General features: G+C 47.4%; 6 protein-coding genes across 6 annotated transcripts; 3 read left to right on the top strand and 3 right to left on the bottom strand.

Moving 5' to 3' along the window:
* Positions 1-768: 768 nt before the first annotated feature.
* LOC130149820 (uncharacterized) lies at positions 769-8,390 on the bottom strand. The gene is made up of 4 exons (XM_056339894.1): positions 7,643-8,390; positions 1,761-1,934; positions 1,505-1,702; positions 769-1,406 (listed from the first exon to the last, which is right to left on the bottom strand). Exons 1-4 carry the CDS (start codon positions 8,183-8,185, stop codon positions 849-851), a joined length of 1,473 nt encoding a protein of 490 aa, XP_056195869.1. The 5' UTR covers positions 8,186-8,390; the 3' UTR covers positions 769-848.
* Positions 1,474-2,353, top strand: LOC130150486 (histone H2A-IV). The gene has a single exon (XM_056341484.1). It carries the CDS (start codon positions 1,587-1,589, stop codon positions 1,974-1,976), a length of 390 nt encoding a protein of 129 aa, XP_056197459.1. The 5' UTR covers positions 1,474-1,586; the 3' UTR covers positions 1,977-2,353.
* Positions 8,370-8,862, top strand: LOC130150474 (histone H2A-IV). Its single transcript, XM_056341469.1, has one exon. The coding sequence runs from the start codon at positions 8,370-8,372 to the stop codon at positions 8,757-8,759; it is 390 nt and encodes a 129-aa protein (XP_056197444.1). The 3' UTR covers positions 8,760-8,862.
* A 34-nt stretch (positions 8,863-8,896) lies between these two features.
* On the bottom strand, positions 8,897-10,823 carry LOC130150459 (histone H1.01). The gene has a single exon (XM_056341454.1). It carries the CDS (start codon positions 10,437-10,439, stop codon positions 9,780-9,782), a length of 660 nt encoding a protein of 219 aa, XP_056197429.1. The 5' UTR covers positions 10,440-10,823; the 3' UTR covers positions 8,897-9,779.
* Positions 10,824-19,542: 8,719 nt separating this feature from the next.
* On the top strand, positions 19,543-19,944 carry LOC130150485 (histone H4). The gene has a single exon (XM_056341483.1). The coding sequence runs from the start codon at positions 19,574-19,576 to the stop codon at positions 19,883-19,885; it is 312 nt and encodes a 103-aa protein (XP_056197458.1). The 5' UTR covers positions 19,543-19,573; the 3' UTR covers positions 19,886-19,944.
* Positions 19,945-20,895: 951 nt separating this feature from the next.
* On the bottom strand, positions 20,896-21,400 carry LOC130150476 (histone H2A type 2-C). The gene has a single exon (XM_056341471.1). The coding sequence runs from the start codon at positions 21,348-21,350 to the stop codon at positions 20,961-20,963; it is 390 nt and encodes a 129-aa protein (XP_056197446.1). The 5' UTR covers positions 21,351-21,400; the 3' UTR covers positions 20,896-20,960.
* Between the last annotated feature and the right edge of the window lie 27 nt (positions 21,401-21,427).

The following is a 21,427-nucleotide window of genomic DNA, read 5'->3' as shown; positions in this document are numbered from 1 at the left end:
CTGTTTCTCTTGAGTTCCAGGTCTTAATCTGATGCTGTAAAATGCAAAATGCAAGACACTTCAGAAATGCCTATCGGGGGGCAGCAGGAGCTAAGACATCGTAGTGGTTGACTTGTGATTAGACCTTACCTATCTGAATATTAGCCCCCTCTGAAACCATCAGCTACTCAGTATTCTGAACCTTCGAATTTAAACAAAAACAACCAGGCTAGGAAAAAGTTGAACTAATCCTTTAAGACATACATTTTAAACAGAAGATTTTTTTTCTGATAGGGAAGAGCAATGAAACAAAACACTAAGAAAATCAAAAAGCATTTCCCTACCAATTACTGAGAACCTCGAAGACACTATTAAACTATATTGGCATATGCATATGACCAATAGCATGGGAGTTCAGGCAAGAAAACAGAGAAGGGATGGACCAGGGCTGACACCAACCTGAGCTGAAGAGAACAGGCACTGTAACCACTTTCCTTCTCACTCTTTTTCAGATACCAAGGACTTTTGCTTAACAACGGCACGCAGGAGGCAGACTGTGTGGGGAAGGTGCCCTGCAAGCAGCTGGCAATCGAAGTCACCCACAAGAGGCAGTGTGAACAAGACAGTAATCCTGGAGTCAGCAGGGCCGAGGAAACCAAAAACGGGTAAGTACACAGACCATGAGAAGTAGGGAGCAGGCAGGGATTGTGTTCATACCAAGCTATGCTAAGCCTTTTTTAATCTTGGGTCCTGTATTTGTCATGCAAATAACGAAAAAGGACACCATCATTAACATACAGAAATTAAAGCTCTTTTAATGAAAAGATGTGTGGCTCTTAAAAGAGCCATTGAATTAATCTTTCAGGCATTTACTTGGAGCTGGTGTACTTGGTGACAGCCTTGGTGCCCTCGGAGACGGCGTGCTTGGCCAGCTCACCGGGCAGCAGCAGCCGCACGGCCGTCTGGATCTCCCGCGAGGTGATGGTGGAGCGCTTGTTGTAGTGCGCCAGGCGCGAGGCCTCGCCGGCGATGCGCTCGAAGATGTCGTTGACAAAGGAGTTCATGATGCCCATGGCCTTGGACGAGATGCCCGTGTCGGGGTGCACCTGCTTCAGCACCTTGTACACGTAGATCGAGTAGCTCTCCTTGCGGCTCTTCTTGCGCTTCTTGTCGCCCTTCTTCTGCGTCTTGGTCACCGCCTTCTTGGAGCCCTTCTTGGGCGCGGGGGCGGACTTGGCCGGCTCGGGCATCGCAGCACGGGCACGTCTCTCGCTATCCAGCAAGCAGCAGTCGATACGACGCCGAGTAACGACGCCCTCGCCGCGAGCCCCTTTTATAGCGGCGCTGCGTGACGCACCGGCTCGACTGTGTGGCGCCGCCATTGGTTGGAAGTTCTGCTCGGGGGCGTCACGCCGCGCTGCGCGTTGCTATTGGGCACCGCTGGATCCGCGTTCCCAGTGGGGAGCTGCCGGCACAACGCCTCCGCCGCAGCCTATCGGCGCCGCCGCCGCCGCGCCGCCCGTGCCGGATATAAGCGGGCCTCACGGCGGGCGTGGGCCGGTGTCTCTGCGGCGCTGCGGGTGCCGTCGTTTCGCCGAGTCGCTGCGATGTCCGGCCGCGGGAAGCAGGGCGGGAAGGCGCGGGCCAAGGCCAAGTCGCGCTCGTCGCGGGCCGGGCTGCAGTTCCCCGTGGGCCGCGTGCACCGGCTGCTGCGCAAGGGCAACTACGCGGAGCGGGTGGGCGCCGGCGCCCCGGTGTACCTGGCGGCCGTGCTGGAGTACCTGACGGCCGAGATCCTGGAGCTGGCGGGCAACGCGGCCCGCGACAACAAGAAGACGCGCATCATCCCCCGCCACCTGCAGCTCGCCATCCGCAACGACGAGGAGCTCAACAAGCTGCTGGGCAAGGTGACCATCGCGCAGGGCGGCGTGCTGCCCAACATCCAGGCCGTGCTGCTGCCCAAGAAGACCGACAGCCACAAGGCTAAAGCCAAGTGAACACATCTAAGATCAATCAAGAAGCAAAGAAGGTCAGAACTGGCTCTTTTCAGAGCCCCCACAATGCTCGTGAAGGGTTGAGTCAATTTTGCTGCTTTTACTTTTTCTAGGGAATGCAGGTGGAAACATGTAAGCTGTGCTTTTCTTGGTGTTTGCCTTAAGTGTGTGTCCTTTTTTTCCTGCCTTCCTTTTGCAGTTTTTTGGGGGTTTTTTGGGTTTTTTTTTGTTGTTGGAAGGTGGTTGTTTTATTAATACCAAATGTAATATTTCTAAAAACTTGGGCTTATCTGTCAAGGGAGGGGTTCAATTTAGCTGCTTGTTGCCTTTATAGAATTCTTTCCTGCTTTGTTTTCAATAAAATGTTTTGTTTTGCAAAAGCTTGGAGATTTTTAGTGTTCAGCAGTAGCAATTATGCTTTTTAATGATACTGAAGTAAGCATTGTGTCTCTCAGCAAGTCCACAAACTCTGGCTTTGCTCTAAGTTCTCTAGGCAGTATTTATTAGACGATGATGTAAACTCAAGTCCTTTTGTATCTGCCTGGATTGTTTCGGTTTGGTTGGTCAGTATGAAAGAGTAGCTGACTGCTGTTGCAACTCCAGACAACATGGAGTTTTCAGATTTGTGGAGAAGGGGTGGGAGATGGGGAAGCAAAGTGTGCGTGGACACACACAAAGATAAAAGCCTGAAGACATCACGTGGTCCCAGCACTGAGACTGAGCTGGTTCTTCTGCAATAGAGGAGATGTTCCCTGCCTTCAGGCCCTTGTTGATTTCCATTTTTTGCTGTTTAACTTTCTCTTGTGAGAGAATCCTGCTGGCTTTCTTTAGCACAATTAGTTCTACAGAGCATTAGGAAGGATTGTGGCTGCCAGCTTCTTGAGTTTCCTGGGGCTCTCTTTTGTGCTCTGTGCAGGCAAGCATGGCCTTGGTGATCACCTTAGTGGCACTGGAGCAACAGGAGCAATTTTCACCATGGTCAGTTTTGCCCATCTGTGTCCTCCAGTCTAGGGAAAAGAGACATGGGCTAACACAGCTGAGGGTCTGCTCTTTGCTGAGCTCAGTTTTCCTAAAATTGAGTTGGTAATAAGTTCACTCATCTGCAGGGGAGGGAAGTCTCCACTCCCCTCTGTGCCTAATATTGTTCCACGGAATGACACTGGTGTCTGCATATTGGAACTGCTGAGGATTGTAGCTAAAATGGGGAAGGGTCCTATGAACCACACTGGTAATGCATGTGTTGTCTCAAAGCTGTGGGAGAAGATATAAATCTGGATTTTCAGACTGTAGAAACTTTCAGAAGGACAGTCTTTTGGATTTCTTTACCTTATAAATGAATGCTCTGGTATCAACAGTACAAATGCAATAGAACAAAAGACAAGACTATTCATTATTATTCTTGCTGTTCCTCTTATTTCCCTGCTGCAGAAGGTGTTTAGGCATTACGTAGCTCCAGTTTCAACTCACATATCTAGCAAACACCTCCTTAAACACCCAAAAGGGCTACACGAAGGTCTACATAGCCTTAAGGCCTTGTGGCCCTTCGCAATGTAGTACAGGCAGACACTTTGATATTGATTTACCCCATGAAAAAGGAAGACCAGGGAGTAGCATAGAAAAATTGCTATAGTCAGAGTGTGATTTGTTCAGGTTCTAGATGAGGTGTAAGGCACCAGTATCTCATTTCTGATTTGCTGCCTGGTCAGTTAACTAGAAAATACAGTTATTTCTTTATGCAGCCTGGTGTATTTCACTTTTGCAGAAATACAAGCACATAGGTGTTTGGTTTTGTTTTACATGGCAATTAATAAACACAAATTTTACTGTAGGTATGCTGATCTAGAGAAGGTGTAAGTCTTTCCAAGAATGCTGCTACTTTATTAAGCTGTTAAAAACAAGGGAGGGGAATTACTGGCAACTGTGTGCATTGTGCTTCAGTGTTCTTTATGGCTCACTATTCACCGTGGGACTAAACTGTAACATAACTCTGATAGTTAACTCTGACAGAGAAAAACTTGCTGTTACAGAAAAAAAGTATTTTGACAAAGGTGTTTCTATAACCAGAATAAATATGGTCTACATTTGGAAGATAGACATGGAGGGTAGATAAAAGTACAGCTCGGCGGCCCCGTTTAAAGATTATGTATTCTAGCACTTCCCGGTGCTGAGAATGGTTAGGATTAATAGCCTTGCCTGGCGCTGGAAGCTGAAGTAGTTGAAGCCTAAGGCTGCTGTTGTGGCTAAGCCCAGCTGGCAGCTAGCTACCACAGCCGCTCACTCCCCCTCCCCCTGCCCCCCCTCAGAATCAAAAAAAGCTTAAACTCGTGGGTTAAGAACAGTTTAATAATAGAAATAAAGTAAAATATTTTAACACAACTGTAATAAACATAGGAATAATCATAATAGCAATGAAAAGAGGACAGAGAGAGGTGAGGAGTGTAAGTGTGGAATAAGTCCCAAGAAAAACAAGTGATGCTCAGTATAACTGCTCAGCACCTGCTGAAACCTGCCCGGCCAGTCCCTGAGCAGCGGTCGGACCCTCCTGGCCAACTCCCCCCCCCCCCCCAGTTTGTATAATCAGCATGATGTTCTGTGTGATGGACTAGCCCTTTGGCTGCTTTGGGCCGGCTGTCCTGCCTGTGCTCCCTCCTGGCTGCTTGTGCACCTGCTCACTGGCAGAGCATGGGAAACTGAAAAGTCTTTGACTTAGAGTAAGCACTGCTTAGCAACAACTAAGACATCAGTGTGTTATCAACATCCTTCTCATACTTGACCCAGAACACAGCACTGACTGTACCAGCTACAAAGAAGAAAATTAACTCTACCCAAACCAAAACCAGGCCAGCCGCAAGAGCTGACAGAGGGTAAAATTTTTGGTCAAATTACTGCTGCAAATACAGAGCTAGCTGAAACCAGCAGATGCGAGCAGAATGAAGAAGATGGGGACCAAGGAAACCATTCCAAGAGAAGGAGGTAACCTCAGAAGAAGGCCAGCCTGGCCACCAAGAAACCCGATAAGAAATAAAGTGACCACCAGCCAGAATTAAATGATGTGACTTGGCAATCGGGTGATGGGTGGTATGGGTATGATTGGGCAGGTGCCATCTGCAGTAGGGGTTCCTCCTGGGGGCACCCAGCTCGAGCTGCTTTGCATGCCGGCTACGTAAACCACTGATTTACTCAGCAGACAGGAGACTCGTCTTCTTTGAGGAGGAACCTAGGGCTGAGCCCTGTTGAGCTGGCAGCCACATAATTCCTACCATGGTCTAGGCGGTGGCTGCATAATTCCTGCTACACCAGGGTGATGTATTTGGACACTGGGCCATCTTAATGTTGCTGGGTGACATCATCTGGGTAGCGTGGATTTAAGAATACAAAAGACACTGCCGTGAACTGGATAGGAAAGACCACTAAAGAACGTGAATGATGGAACAACATGCTGTCATATGGCTTTATCTTCACACTACTTGCTTTATTAATTTGGAATGTTCATCCTCCTCTGGGATGTAGTTATATTTGCTGTTCCTTATGATCCTAAATACTACTCCTTTACCTGTGAGATGAACAAGTATAGGGAAATTCCTGAAATGGTTGGTTTTTATCATTTCAGACACTTTGGTCTCAGCACTGATAGAAAATAGTGGATGTGTTAGTCAGATCTGATGATGTATGTGTGCAGGTGTAATTGCTATAATCACATTTTTGCCCCCTAATATTATCTTATCATTTATATTGAGATTGGAAGAAACAATCATAAGTAGCAGTTTCTTCTGGGTTTATTAGAAGAGTTTCATGAATTTAGAATCAATGTCACATACCAAAACAACCTTTCTTTGTGAAAAAAGTGTACCCTGTAACCTCTGTTAAAGCTTGAAAGCTAAGCTATGTTTATGGAGTTTGCAGCATGCAGCATAAGCATAGAAAGACAGAAAAGGCAAAAGGAAAAGTTATGTATTCCTGAGCTGGGAGGGCAAAATGCACCACCAATCTCTACTTTCAACTCAGGCGGGAGGACTGCCCTGTGCTAGCTGTAGTTCAAACTAGGGTCTTTGCCTTTCAGGTTTTTTTTCTTTTTTCAAAGAGTACCTAACAGAATTTGACTTTTACTTGATTAATTACAGGGCATAATAGACACTGACAAATTCTTCTTCTGATCATTATCACTGTCAAAATATGAGCACTTTTAGGATGTATTTTGTAGAATCCCCTTCTAGTAACCCACGTGTCCCCTCTACACAAAAACCCCTAAAGACTGAAGTACACTATGGTTTATTAATCTTTTTAGATATTGGACTTTTAGAGAGGCTCAGAATATGCAAACTGTGTTTCAGAGCTTGCACTAAGGCACTTGGCAGACAGATCTTTGAACTCCATTTAAAGCTGCTGAAGGACATTGTGGAGGATGCCTCTTCCCACTGGATATTTGAAATCCAATCAGAGAGGTCCCCAGCAGCACTGAAGCTGAAATTAACTTTGCTAAATTCGTGCCAGGTTTAAAGGAGACCTGGTGCCTGTTGCTGTACCTGTACTAACAAACAATATGCAGTCAGTACTAGAAAGGCTGACTTTGTGATTCTGTGGTCCTTGTATGAACTAAGCGTGTTCAGAGGTCCACAGAATATGCTTGGAAGTTAGGATTATTCAGAACTAGTTTGAAAGAAGGCAACAAAAGCTTTGATCTGCATCTACAGCAGCATCCCATTATGCAAAAGCATGACGGACTGATTCAGGCCTGTGACCTGAGGCCAAAAGACTTTAGGGCCAATTAGTAGCTATATGATAAACTCTGATAGTTTACAAAGTCAGTCTACAGTGGCTAGTTTCTTTGGTTTCAGTAGTTTTAATACAATTAATGACATAAATACAGGAAAGGTTGGATAGATATGAAATATTAATCTTCACTCTCTGGTTTTAGCTACAAGGGGAATATTCTGTACCTAAGAAGTTGTAGGGAGAAGCTATGTATGTTACACTACAAATCACAAGCACAGAAAATTTATTGACAAAATTGCTGATGATAAATAAGTTTTAGAAATTACTTCTATTGTATTAATCAATGGGCTGTTGGCAAGAGCTTTATTAAGATAAGTGTCCCTTATTACTACATAAATTCTTTTATAGAACAGTGTACTGTAGACACCTCATTGCTTTTACTAAAAAAAAGACTGAGCACCATCAAGTGGTAGACGTTGTTATAGCAGTTATAATGCTGTACACTGATAAGTTTCTAACAGAAAAAATAGAAAAAATCTCCTGACTAGAAAACTACAGAAACCTTTCCTTCAATTTACAACATATAAGATGAACGTACTTAGAATACTGATGTATTGTAAAAAAATATATACCAGAATCTTTAAAGAAAACTGTAATACAACTTTAAAATAAGGAAACAGTATCACCTAGAAAGTACAATAAAAATAAAAATTGTTAGAATAAGTTTAGTTACTGCAAGTACTTTGTTGCTACAATAAACTATGTTCCCTGGCACAGATAAGGTTTTCTCAAAATAAATCTAGAAGTAGGGCTTCAAAATTTGTTTTAAGCATTCACATTAAAAACCTGAAACATTTTCTGTATTTGACTATACAGCCCTTATATTGAAAAATTGGGTGGCTCTTAAAAGAGCCTTTGGGTCGAGGAGTGCTGGCACAGGGCATAGAGGCAGCTTACTTGGAGCTGGTGTACTTGGTGACAGCCTTGGTGCCCTCGGAGACGGCGTGCTTGGCCAGCTCACCGGGCAGCAGCAGCCGCACGGCCGTCTGGATCTCCCGCGAGGTGATGGTGGAGCGCTTGTTGTAGTGCGCCAGGCGCGAGGCCTCGCCGGCGATGCGCTCGAAGATGTCGTTGACGAAGGAGTTCATGATGCCCATGGCCTTAGACGAGATGCCCGTGTCGGGGTGCACCTGCTTCAGCACCTTGTACACGTAGATCGAGTAGCTCTCCTTGCGGCTCTTCTTGCGCTTCTTGTCGCCCTTCTTCTGCGTCTTGGTCACCGCCTTCTTGGAGCCCTTCTTGGGGGCGGGGGCGGATTTAGCCGGCTCGGGCATCGCAGCACGGGCACGTCTCTCGCAGACACCGAACACCGGATACCCAGCAATAGCGAGACGGATTAAGTGGAAACAGCCGCGTTTCACGTATTTATAGCTCTCGTATGCAAATGTAAGGGATTCCTTGTGTTCACTTTCATTGGTCAGAAGACAATAACGCCTCATTACTCCCTTGTAGACCTTTTTTATTGGTTGGAATTCGATCCACCCTGTGATTGGCTGCCGAGAAGAGACCAACTTCTCAGCCTATCAGCGAATGGGCGAGTTGGGAAAGAGAAGCTATAGCTGAAGGGCTGTGGCTGTGCGCTGCGTTCTGGTGCTAGTTGCTTTTAGAAGCGATCGACCGAAGATGTCCGGCCGCGGGAAGCAGGGCGGGAAGGCGCGGGCCAAGGCCAAGTCGCGCTCGTCGCGGGCCGGGCTGCAGTTCCCCGTGGGCCGCGTGCACCGGCTGCTGCGCAAGGGCAACTACGCGGAGCGGGTGGGCGCCGGCGCCCCGGTGTACCTGGCGGCCGTGCTGGAGTACCTGACGGCCGAGATCCTGGAGCTGGCGGGCAACGCGGCCCGCGACAACAAGAAGACGCGCATCATCCCCCGCCACCTGCAGCTCGCCATCCGCAACGACGAGGAGCTCAACAAGCTGCTGGGCAAGGTGACCATCGCGCAGGGCGGCGTGCTGCCCAACATCCAGGCCGTGCTGCTGCCCAAGAAGACCGACAGCCACAAGGCTAAAGCCAAGTGAACGCAAGGGAAAGGCGGCACGTTATCTGCTCCGAAGAAAATAATCCAAAGGCTCTTTTCAGAGCCACCCACAAAATCATAAAAGAGCTCATTTATCCACTGTATAGTTATGCCGTTTTCATGGAATACTCAACCCGGTTTTTCTTATTTTCTCCATGTTTATTAATTGTTTTTGGCTTGGTGATAGTAGCAACAAAGTCGTGCTAGAACGTCCTCCCAATGTAAGTTGCTCCTAGTACGGGGTATTTTCCCTTTGGTGGTTATGCCGAAGAACAAAGTTCCCAATGCTTCGGCGAGCGCTCCCGCCCCTCCCCCCTTTTCCGCGTTTTTCTTCCCTGGGAGTGGCTGAACCGGCACCAGAGATATGAGGCGTATTCATCTTCTGGGGGGGGTGGGGGTGAAGGAGCTGCGGGCTGGCCTCTCCGCTGGCCAATCCTTGGTCAGGGCGGGCTTTTTCAAGAGTTAAAGATCTTTTTCTCTCTCATCGGGAACAAAAGGACTGCGAGAGCTCAGGCCTGTTTACGGGTATGTAAGGAAACCCTCCCCTCCTCCCCCAGAGACAACCATTTAAGGAAACACCTTAAAAGAAATAACACAATAGGTTAGACATGGCTCAGTAGCAGCGTGCCTGGCAATTGCATTACTTTTGTTACAAAATATATGCTTTAAAAAATCACGCAGCCGATTTTTATCAAATCATTATAAAAATTACTTCCTGGTAATCAAACCAATCATTCAGCATAACGGATGTAAAAGTGTACACTTCCCTAAAGCCGCCGCGTTATACTGTGCTCATTAGCATTTCTTTCGGTAATGGTTGGGGAGCGGGAGGAGGAAGAGGGGAAAAAAAACAAAAAACAAAACAAGAAACCACAATTGACCGCCGACGACTTACGAATTACTGGATCCTTGCTGCAGGTTACTGACGACTTGGTGCCTCAGCTCCTTTAGGGAAAGTGTGGGTGGCTCTTAAAAGAGCCGTTTGATAACAAAATATGTAGAGCAGCACTCCTGTTATAGTTTACTTCTTCTTAGGTGCCGCTTTCTTCGCCTTGGCCGCTTTCGGCTTGGCTGCCTTGGGCTTGGCTGCTTTGGGCTTCACCGCCTTCGCTTTGGCCGGGCTCTTCGCCGCTTTCTTGGGACGGCCTGCCTTGGCCGCTTTCTTGGGGCTCTTGGTTGCTTTCTTGGCCGCGGCAGCTGCCGGCTTCTTGGCTTTCTTGGGACTCTTCTTCACTGCTGCCGCCTTCTTGGGCTTCTTAGCGGCGCTGGCGGGCTTCTTGGCAGCCGGCTTCTTAGGCTTGGCCGCGGCGGCCCGCTTCTTGGGGGCTTTTTCCTTCACTTCGCCAGGCTTCTTGTTGAGACGGAAGGAGCCCGAGGCGCCGGTGCCCTTGGTCTGCACCAGGGTGCCCTTGTTGACGAGGCTCTTAAGCCCCAGCTTGATGCGGCTGTTGTTCTTCTCCACATCGTAGCCGCCGGCGGCCAGCGCCTTCTTGAGCGCGGCGAGGGAGAGCCCCTTGCGCTCCTTGGAGGCGGACACGGCCTTGGTGATCAGCTCGGTGACGCTGGGGCCCGCGGGCTTGCGGGCCTTGGAGCCGCCCGCCGCCTTCTTCGGCTTCTTGGCGGCGGCCTTGGCGCCGGGCGCGGATGCATCGGGGGCGGCGGCGGGAGCGGTCTCGGACATCGCGGCGGCGGCGGCGTCCTCTGCGGAGCAGGCGAACACAATTGGGCTGGCGCGGGTCAGATGCTCGTATTTTTAGAGAGATGCCGCGCGGTGATTGGTGCGTTGCAGAGCCCGCCCCGCTGCACGGCCGGGGAGCCCTTCGGTGTGCTCGATTTGTGTTTCTTTGGACTAACAAAAGTGTATTTTCCTCGGAATTTCTGCCACCAAATCGCCCCATTTCCCCGGTGAGGGAGGAGAAGAGCAGGTACTTGCGTTCGGGAGAATTTCCAGCCGCAAACACGCGTGCTGAGTTAAAGGAGAGGCGATAAATCCCGTGTGCTGCTGCTGGAGAGACCTCTGAAGAGAGAAACTTTTGTTTTTCCTTGCAAATTAAAAATTTCCTTTTGACTTAAATTTTACAGCAACGACTCAGGCTGATTCCTTAGAGGGTTTTCTTGGGGTGAAAGTTGAAATCTGCCGATTTAAAGCTATTTTGACAGTTTAAATTGATTTTGAAGAGGAGGAAGTAACACAAACTCCTCTTTCAGCTCTGAATATGGATTAAGAACCGGTTCCTTTGACCATGTGTTTTACCTCTTAAAACGCTAAAGTCTAGTGAAATAGTGTCTCATACAACCTCTTATTGCACTTTTTATAGAGTCACAAGCAATTTGTTAATATCTGGAGGTTTATGAACATACAGTTGTTTTATTTTGTCTTTCTGGGATTTCAGCAGAAAGCAGCCAAACTTACCCTGCTACCTTGTGTTGGGTGCTTTCTTTCTTTTGTTTGTTTTCCATATGATTTTCTACATCAATTAATAAGTAAGGCAAGCTATTTGTTTTCATATTATATTTCAATTTCAAGTAGAATATAATTTGATACCTGATGTTAAAAACTGCAGCTTTGTAAAAGAAAGCAACCTCCTAAACTTCTGGTGATATTTATTGGAATTATCTTTGTCTCTCTAGTAATGTAACATGTGCAACGGATAGCGTGGCAGATTAGTAGTTATACTCTTCCTGCCCAGAGAATATTATCTTGTTATGTATTTTCTCTATAGTAGTAGAATTTAAAACCCTATTACTGGTTTGGTTTTTGGGTTTGGGTGGGGTTTTTTGTGTGTGTGTGAGTAGTTGGTGGGATTTTTACACATCTTACATGATATGTCTACACAAAGTTTTATCTAAAGTCAATTCTGAATCCCCTTCCCACTCTGAATAAAACCCACCTAATTCTTCTTTACACATTTTACAGCCATCGTTGAAATGAGGAAATATTTTCAGGACAAAAACTAGAGCACTTTGTGATAACCTGAGTTTTAACAGGGGGAGAGGTAGGCCATAGGTCGTTCCTGAAGGACCAGGAAGAATTCAATCAATATTGATATATGGTGGAATATGATGTAATATGCTGAACAGAACAGAGCTCCAGAATAATATTTCATTAATCTGTGCCTGATTACAAACAAGTATGTTAACCATTGCCTTTCACAGTTATTCAAGGATCACAAAGACTGCACCTCAGCCCTGCCCTCTGATTTCTTTTGATATTACCAGATATAACATATAATGTAAATCCAGTATTTGCCTACATATTAGCAACCAAAGTAACAGATTATATGAATAGGTAGTATTGGGTAAATGTAATCCCATGGTTTCCTTTAAAATGGCTGTCTTGTAAATACTAAATGTGTACATAACATGAAAAAAATTATTTTCTGTAAAATTGGGTTTTGATGCATATGAAACTATGAATAAACTCAATGAAGTGAAAAAATGCGAACTGCACCCTAGAAGAAAAAAATATCAGAATAAAGGTTATAGGAAAAGTGCACCTGAGCTTGGTAATGCTTCAACAGGAAGATAATTGAGAGAAGGGTTAATCCAATTGGGACTTTCAAAGTCATCTTTGTAAAAGTTATGTAACATAAAGTAAGGAGACAGGACTGCAATAAATTGGAGTGAATGGTGGTATTGAAGGTATACCTTCATAAATTATTAAAACTGAAGTAAAATTAATATGTATTTTTAAGCCTATATCCTATATATGTTTGTGCATCAATGAAGGAGACTTTCAATTGACTTGACTACATAGTGAAATATAGTAGTAATGGTTGTTGGGAGGAGATGACATTTAGTGGCTACCAAGACACTTCATAGCACATAGACAGCGGAAAAGCACAGACCATGATTGGCATGTCAGCAAAATGAAAATTCATGTTGCCTATTCTTGTAATTTTGAACTCATACACATTTGTTTCACTAACCTTCACTGGAGGAATGTTAAGTATTCCAGCCCTCAGCTGTGGCTTCACAGAGTGTTGATTCGCATTTATTGGTGGCTGAAATTGAGGTGGCAAAAATGGTCACCATCCCAGTTGTCTGCCTGGTTTGGCTTTTCTTGCAGTAACTGCTACCCTCTCCCCATTCCCAACAGGGTCATATGTGTAGCAGCTTCTGATCTCCAAAAGTTACAGTCTACTACACTAAAATAAACTGAAGTAACTTCAGAAATTTCATGATACAGAGGAAAACTCTGATCTTTCTTTTTAATGGCTTTGCAGCAGAGACATGCAATAACTGTAGCAATGCAGAGTTGCTGTTTGGAACGTATTCTTTTCTACATGAAAGAAACACATGCAGGAATGACATTTGGGAAAGTTAAGGTACATTTCAGAATTTAAAAAATTTGTTCTGCAATCAGAGCAGATAGTTTAGAAGGAATGGACACATATTCACAGTCAAAGAAAAAAATGTGGTGCAAGATTATATGAAAGGCAGGAATGGCAGTTTCACTTCAAGCTGAGCAAATGAGAAAAGGAAATAATTCTGGTTTAAGCATAGAATACTGTAGAAAGACTTCACAAAGAAGGCACCACATAGACTCTGACACAGTTTGGCTTTACCAATGAGATGGAAGGAAGGTAGACTTCATCATTTATGAAAAGAGGAGAAGAGTGATATCAGCATCTCCGGAGGTACTCCTGGAGAGAGCATCACTGTAATGACTACTACATCTGAATGACTTCAATTCTTTTCACCTCATGAGCACCCTAGCAGGTCAGACTACATTACAAACCTGCACAAGATTGCAGTCAGAACCCTGCAAGTCACTTCCCTTCAGGTACCCAGGTCTGTCCAATTTTTGCAGTTATCTGTTAAGACCTCTTGGCATAAGCAAGGAGATACATGTACCACAGCCAATGGCTGGCACTGCACCTGAGAGCTATCAAACATTCCCATCTCCAGTTTAGGATCTGCCAGTACTTGTTCCTAAGAAAATGAGCTCTGGGTTATATTTAGCATGTTTGCAATAATGAGAGGTAGCATAGTAGTTGTTCTTCTCCAGCAATTTTGTTAGGAGGCATTAGCATGAGAGCTAGCCGCACAAATATGGCTAATGGGCTGCTCTACCTGCTGTAGATGAATGCTATGGTCAGTCATTCTTAAGACAGCTGAAGGAAGTACAGCTGATATGCCTGTGCATCACAGCCCCTCTTCTTCCTTCAAGTGAAAATTTCCAGTGAGATTTAAGGTGAGGAGGGCCTTTATGTTACGTGCTGCACTCCCACATACATGTTCCACAGGAAAGAGGTGTAAATACTCCTGCAACCATGATTACACTCCTGCTACAGTGTTACACCCATGCCTTTCTTGCCCTCAGTGACTTCATCCTTCATCTGAGTTACAAATGTAATAACTCGTGTAATCAAACCAGCCAGCACAGTTTAACAGCTTTTAACCCTTAGCCAAGCAATTTTAAAATGGGACCTACCAAACTGCAAGTTCATTGCAGCTCAGCGAACAAGTCTTTGCCTACATAATACTGATGTTGCTGCTGCTGCTGCAGTTAAGATTTCTAAGTGTACTGAGGCCACACAAGGCCTTTTAAATCCAGTGTGTGGCTGAGCATCTATAGTGGGCAGGACAAATAGGGTAGGGCAATGGGTGACTGTCCCCATTAGACTCAGCTTCCTGGAATGTTGCACACTCCTCCCTGTACTCTTGGCTAAGGGCTGGGGCAACTGCTGTGGCCTCCTTTCGTCATTGCCCTGGCATGTCATTTGGCAACTGAAAACCTATAGGCTAAAACCTGGATATGTCTGTAGTTAGGAGGCACTGGGAGGGATGCCCTTCCTGGGAAAGTGAAAAAAGGCCAGTGAAAACTTAGGGGGCCAAACCCCTTCCAAGAACAGCTAATGATGAAAACATATGCACTTTATTCTCTACTGTACAGGAGTTTACTAGGCTGACAGTTTTTTACTTTTCTCACACACAGGCAAAGAAAAGATCCTCACTGTCAGTCAGGTATCAAAGAACAGAGTTATTTATGTCTTAAAGTACTTTAGTCTTCTAAAGCTTACCCAAACCACTTGACAAACTGTCCTCTGGCCCACCCTGGCATGCTTCAAATGTAGTCCTCAACCAGCAATTGAAGCCCTCAGGCCCTGAGACAAACAGTTCATGAAAGGTAAGCAACATTAACAGAAGCTCCATCAGCCATGGCACCCCAAAGAAACCTCCTGCCCCAGTGCCTCTCTTTCATCTGCATTTAATACTGAATCCCAGCAAGGAAGGGTGCCACCACACTGTCCTCTCAGAGTAGCCTCTCCATCAGCACTGAAGGCTGGCTGCTCAGACCAGTAAGCAGCTCACACAGAGCGATGCTGAGCAACTCACTCTTCTTCCCCACAGCACCCTGGCACTTCTGCATGCTTTCTGCCCTCTACCTTTTCCTGTTTGTGTGCCAGTGCTCCCTGTGGCTGCTGGTAAGAGGGAGGAAGCAAATGTGATCTGTCTACGCCTCCCCTCCCATTCCAGCCGGAGCCATGTTTGGTACCTTTGAAGGAACAAAGTGTCCTTGGGCAAGTACATGCACAGCTGGTCTGTAATCTACCATCTGACTGGCTGGTGGCACGTCAGGGGCTGATGTGACAGGATTCCAGGTACATTTGGGTTGGCAGGCAACTCAGGGTTTTTGCCACACAGACAGTGATGGTGGAACCCAGACACAGCATAGGCTGCACTTCTGCCATCGCTGAGAACCAAAGCACTGCCATCACACACCATGTGAAGGTCCTTTCATGAAGTGATACTGTTTTGCCAGTTTTCTTCAGAGGTGTAGGGGTGAAGCAGGTACTGTATTCAGATATGGCTGTTTGTGCCATCTTTCCAGAGCAGGAGTATCACAAGGTAGCACTTGGTTTCCAGCAACATAGGCTGTTTGTCTTACCAGAGAGGGAGCAAAAAGGTTTTGAAGAGTTGTTCAGTGTATAAGAGTGCTGTGTTGTAGCTTATGTTTTTTACAGTACATGCTTTGCAGCTGTGCGGTCCATGGGCTGGTGCCAGAGCAGCACTGTCCCTGGTGAGGATGTCATTTAGACTGCCAGGGAAACTGGAAGGGCCAGCTGGTGCCCAGGTTTCCCCACCATATACAAATGAGGCCAGTCACTCAGCACTCCTGCTATCGGAGAGTTAGGAAGTCAGGAATCTGGCTTTGCTGGCTCATGACAGTATATGTATACAGTGTGGGGTACATTCAAGAAGAATACATTTCACCTCTTTTGCCTGCATCTGCCTTATATGATCAGGTTCCAAAAAGAAGGATTGGCTTCCATAGTAAGCATATTAAGTCTAAATCTCTGTCTTCCTGACTGGTTTTTTCTGTTTTGGACAATGAAAATGCAGTCAAGTTTTGGTTGATTCATGTGTGAAATAAGAAGTAGAATAACAAGTTTAACTTTTGTGTACTGTTTGAGGTTAGTCGTTTGTAACGTCTTACATTTAGTTGCATGCTTAACAAGCCTAGTACACAAGGCCAGCACTGAGAACCTAAGAGCAAGGAGCAGCCTATGTTAGATGTATATATCAAACTGTATAGAAATGGTAAGTAAAGAGAAATGAGCTGGTGTTTTGGGGTTTGCCCAAGCTGCAATAGGAGACATCTACAAGACAGGAAATGTAATAGCCCAAATTACTCAAAGCTGTTGAGAAAAGGGACTGAAAGTTAAACACTTCAGTAATTCTGATGAACTTTCCAGATCTAATGCATATTCATTTATATAAAAATCTTGGAGGGGGGTGGAAGATAGAAAAAAGAAAAAAAGGAAAAAGAAAAAAGAACTACAACCTAAATGGAGGCAAAGGTGTCATCTGTGCTTGTTTCATTTAGTTCCTTAGAAGAAAACAGGCCCTGAAATGCTTGAGTACATTGAAAGTTTTTCAAGGGTGACCACTGTCAGCCATATCACTGGATGAGGACAGGTGTATTTGTTTGCATTTGACGCTAATTAAAAGAAAATATTCTTACACTTAGAAACTGTTTTTCTTTTTTTCATTTTACAGGGTGTGCTTACTCTACTAACATGGTGAATAGCTTTAACACTGCTGTGGTATTTTTGGTCATCTTTCTCTCCCCAGGGTAGCAGGCTCACCTAATTTTGGTCTTTTCAATGTTGAAGGAGACACTAGCTCTATTGGGCTAGTATCAGGGACACACAAACCATAAATCCAGGAGAGGACAGAGGAAGAATGCTGAGTGTAGTATTAGAACTTGTTTCTGCAATTCAGAATATCAGCAGACATCCAGAGTGGGGAGAAATGAATGGGCACTATACGTGGGACAGACTTGAGATTGTGCTGACCTTTGAATTGCATTCCAGAGAGAGACTTATGATCATAACACTAGAAGAACTGAGTAATTCACAGGAAACTTCCACCTGGGCCAGTATTCCTTCTGTGACAGAGACCAGTAAAAGAAACACCAAAATGCTCCCTTAGGTTGTAGTGATATCTCTCTACATCAGGAAAACAGCAAGTCATAGAGATTACTTTGAACTGGGGAGCCTTGAATGGATTTTTCTCCTGTGTGTTTATTGATTTCTTTATCTGGACACAATATCTCTCATTTTTCATGTTTTAGGATGTGGCTTCAGCATGACAAATTACAAAAGGTTGAGGAATAGGTAGAGTAGGAGTGGTAGATGTTAAAAATGAGTGATGAACATGCATACTACATGGAGTGCATGCCTTTCACGGAGAAGAATCTCATTTATACAGTTAAGTGTCCTCAGTGTGTGTGTGTGTTACAAAATGGTGCTGGAAAACAAGCTTTCCATGCTGTAGATGAAGTGTGACAAAGTGGCAACCAGCAAAGAGAGTGAATTTGTTGGGGAGAAGGGTTCGCCAGAGTCAAGAAATCGCTCAATATGAGTTATGCATCTTGCTCAACTTTATTAGTTTCTAACACTACTTATATAGAATCGATATACATGCATATTCGTAACGCAAAAATATAATTGGTTATTAGCCTCTAAGCGTGCACAGTTCTCACACCCCTAATTATCATGTCTAAAATAAGCATTCTATCCATGTAGCTAATTGTGTTGCTATGCTTCAGCCTTGTAGTGTGTTACTCCCTATATTCCCATACCGCTCCCTATCTTTCTTGGCCCTGCACCTGCTTTCCCAGCAGCTGTAGCTTGTTACAGCCACGGCCTGTTGGCACAACATAATTACTTCGTCTCAGGATTCAAGAATAGCTCAAGGCTACCTTTCTTGTTAACTTCAGCACAGCAACTTCAGTACAATTCTGATTACAGGCCTATTCTAATACCAGGCCTGGATTATGCAGATCTTCAGAGATTCTAAGGCCACGCTTCTGCAGCCATTCTTCTACATGAACTAATTCCCCTTTCCTGTAGCTGAAGAGATGTGAAGAGAAAATATGGGAAGCAGAGGGAATGATAAGAAAAAACAGAGAAAAGCGAATCGGGAGTCTTCAGGGCCAGAAGACGCCTTCCTATATAAAATATCTCAACTGAAAGATGCTAGGAAAGAATTAACTCACTATTTTTAGATCCTATCACTCACACAGACCTTCCCTTCTAGAGTCACTGTGACTGAGACAGAACCAAATGCCAATGTCAGCATCACAAAGGGTTGTCAGAGTTCACAAAGATCTCCCTGAGCCCTTCTTCTTGAAGGGGTCTCCTCTGTCTGTGTGTGGATGACATGTATTCAGCCATGATGAGCACAGGCAAATTCTCCATATTGCAATTATGCTAATCCCATAACCCCAGTGGGCCCTAAGCTATGAAATGGAGGACTGCATGGATAGCCAGAAGAAAAGAGGTCTAGATTTAACAATCATGATGATTGATATTCAGAGTCATGAAGTTGTACCAAACTAACAACAAGAAATGTTGTTACTGGCAACGAACACTGGTGAAAGGAAAATATATTATATGAAGGAATGATGTGAGGCTTTGTAAAACATGGAGGTATGCATGCACATACCTAACATAGCCATTGCTGAGCATTTCACATACATGATTAATTTTAATCCAGTTAGCAGTGATCTAAAAGGAAATATTTTTGAATGAGATAAGGATGTCTGTGACAATAGGAAGCAACACTCAAAATAGAGAATAGAAAATACAGGGCATTCTAGAATACTGTGCTGAAAAAAAAACCAGCCCTTTGTAGACTCACCAGAAATATTATACTCTTAGAGTCAGGCATAATAAGGTTATAGAGAAAAGTGAGTTTCTTAATGAGATGACAACATAGATGTGATTTGCCAGATGGTTGACAGTATGTGAAGCAAAGAGGAGCATAAGGACACGAGGGCAACCTGTCAGTTGTTACAGTTAGCAGTCGTTTCTGAACGCTGCCATTGTGCCCTTGCGATGTGACCTCAGCACTGATGAGACGTGGTCATCAGAAGCTTAACAACGGTCCGCAGAGGCCTGAAGGCCGCCGGCTACCCGCGCAGTGACGTGCTCGGCCGCTCGCAAAAGAAAGGTCTGTGCGCCGCCGCGACGCACAGAGGGGGAAGATGCCGGGAAACGGCGCTCCAGGGGCACCGGGGCTGGGGGACGGCGGGCGAGGCGGAGGCGGGCGAGGCGGAGGCGGGCGAGGCGGAGGCGGGCGAGGCGGAGGCGGGCGAGGCGGAGGCGGGCGAGGCGGAGGCGGGCGAGGCGGAGGCGGGCGAGGCGCCCCGCCGCGCGCGCGGAGAGGGGGGAGGGGGCGCAGGCTCCGCCCCCGCTAGCCGTACTCGCCCCTGCTCCCAATCAGGTCGGCTCCCCGCGCATAAAGCGCTGCGCCGCGGCCTGCCCTGCGTTGCAGTTAGGTAGAGAGAACGGCGGCAGCATGTCTGGCAGAGGCAAGGGCGGGAAGGGGCTCGGCAAAGGGGGCGCCAAGCGCCACCGCAAGGTGCTGCGCGACAACATCCAGGGCATCACCAAGCCGGCCATCCGGCGCCTGGCGCGGCGCGGCGGCGTGAAGCGCATCTCGGGGCTCATCTACGAGGAGACGCGCGGCGTGCTGAAGGTCTTCCTGGAGAACGTGATCCGCGACGCCGTCACCTACACCGAGCACGCCAAGCGCAAGACGGTCACGGCCATGGACGTGGTGTACGCTCTCAAGCGCCAGGGGCGCACCCTCTACGGCTTCGGCGGCTAAAAGGCCTTTCATTTCCCGGACCACCTCGAGAACCCAAAGGCTCTTTTCAGAGCCACCCATTTACTCCTTGGAAGAGCTGTGTCGTGTCACGCTCGTCTTTGTTGTCGTATACCGCCTCCCTTCCCGGCTCCTGCCCTTCCCATGCTCGCCCCCCGTGTTTGGTTGTTTTTTTATTTTCCCCCGAGCTGCAGCCGCACTAGCTACCCTTGCAGTCCAGCTCTGCGTTCTGTAGCCCGCTGCTGCAGCATTGCCCCTACCAGCTTCCTGCTTACCCTTCGCAGCAGCCGCTTTTGGAAAAGCTCGCTGGGCGCGCTGCCCTGTAAGGCAAGCAGAGTGCCAGTTTGACTCTTCTCGAGGTGTTTAGGGACGCCGCGGAGTCCTGGAAAGTGCTGGGCCGTGAAGGGCAAACCTAGCGTGCCTCATCAGCGGCTTTGCTCGGAAAAAGCACGGGGGTAAAGGAACAGTGCCTCTGCTCGAACTACATAAAAAGGAGAAAGCAAAGCCCGGCTCCGTGTCTCGCTAAGCTCTCCTCCGCTGGAGGGCCGGCGGCTCCTTCCTTTCCTCCTGCTCGCTTACATATGAAGGGGGAAGCTGCCGTGACCGCGCCGGGTTCGCTGGCGCCGGCAACGGCCTCATCGCTCTTGCGCGCGGCTGGGGCGGGGCCGCTGCAGCGGGGCGCCGTCTCCGGCGGCGACCGGGTTACGCGCCCTCGCTCTTTCGAAAAGCCCGCGCGGGCAACGGCTGGCTGCAGGCGATTCCGCGCTCCGCTCCGGCAACCGGGCACCGCCCGACTAGGAAGCTGCGGGGACCACGAGATAAATCGCAGGCTTCCCGGCCGCGCCTCAGCTCTCCAGCGTAACCCGAGCCAGGACGGCTCCGGAGACGAGACATACCACATACACATCTCACGCCCCCAACGACACGGCTCTCCCGTGAGAAACGCACGCAACACCGGTCCCCTGCTGCCCACTCGGCAGCAGTCAGCGTCTCGAGCTCCTTTCTCGACACTGTGGGTGGCTCTGAAAAGAGCCTTTGGGTTTCGCTTCTCTGCTCGGGACGTTTCTGCGGCCGCGGTTTACTTGCTCTTGGCTTTGTGGCTCTCTGTCTTCTTGGGCAGCAGCACGGCCTGGATGTTGGGCAGCACGCCGCCCTGCGCGATGGTCACCTTGCCCAGCAGCTTGTTGAGCTCCTCGTCGTTGCGGATGGCGAGCTGCAGGTGGCGGGGGATGATGCGCGTCTTCTTGTTGTCGCGGGCCGCGTTGCCCGCCAGCTCCAGGATCTCGGCCGTCAGGTACTCCAGCACGGCCGCCAGGTACACCGGGGCGCCGGCGCCCACCCGCTCCGCGTAGTTGCCCTTGCGCAGCAGCCGGTGCACGCGGCCCACGGGGAACTGCAGCCCGGCCCGCGACGAGCGCGACTTGGCCTTGGCCCGCGCCTTCCCGCCCTGCTTCCCGCGGCCGGACATCTTCGGTCGATTACCCCCTCGGCACTAAGGCCCAGCCACTACAAGACAAACAACAGGTGAGTTGCCTGCGCCCTGAG

The sequence above is a fragment of the Falco biarmicus genome, chromosome 5, assembly GCF_023638135.1.
Source record: "Falco biarmicus isolate bFalBia1 chromosome 5, bFalBia1.pri, whole genome shotgun sequence".
Classification (NCBI taxonomy): domain Eukaryota; kingdom Metazoa; phylum Chordata; class Aves; order Falconiformes; family Falconidae; genus Falco; species Falco biarmicus.
This window is presented reverse-complemented; position numbering and strand designations above follow the sequence as displayed.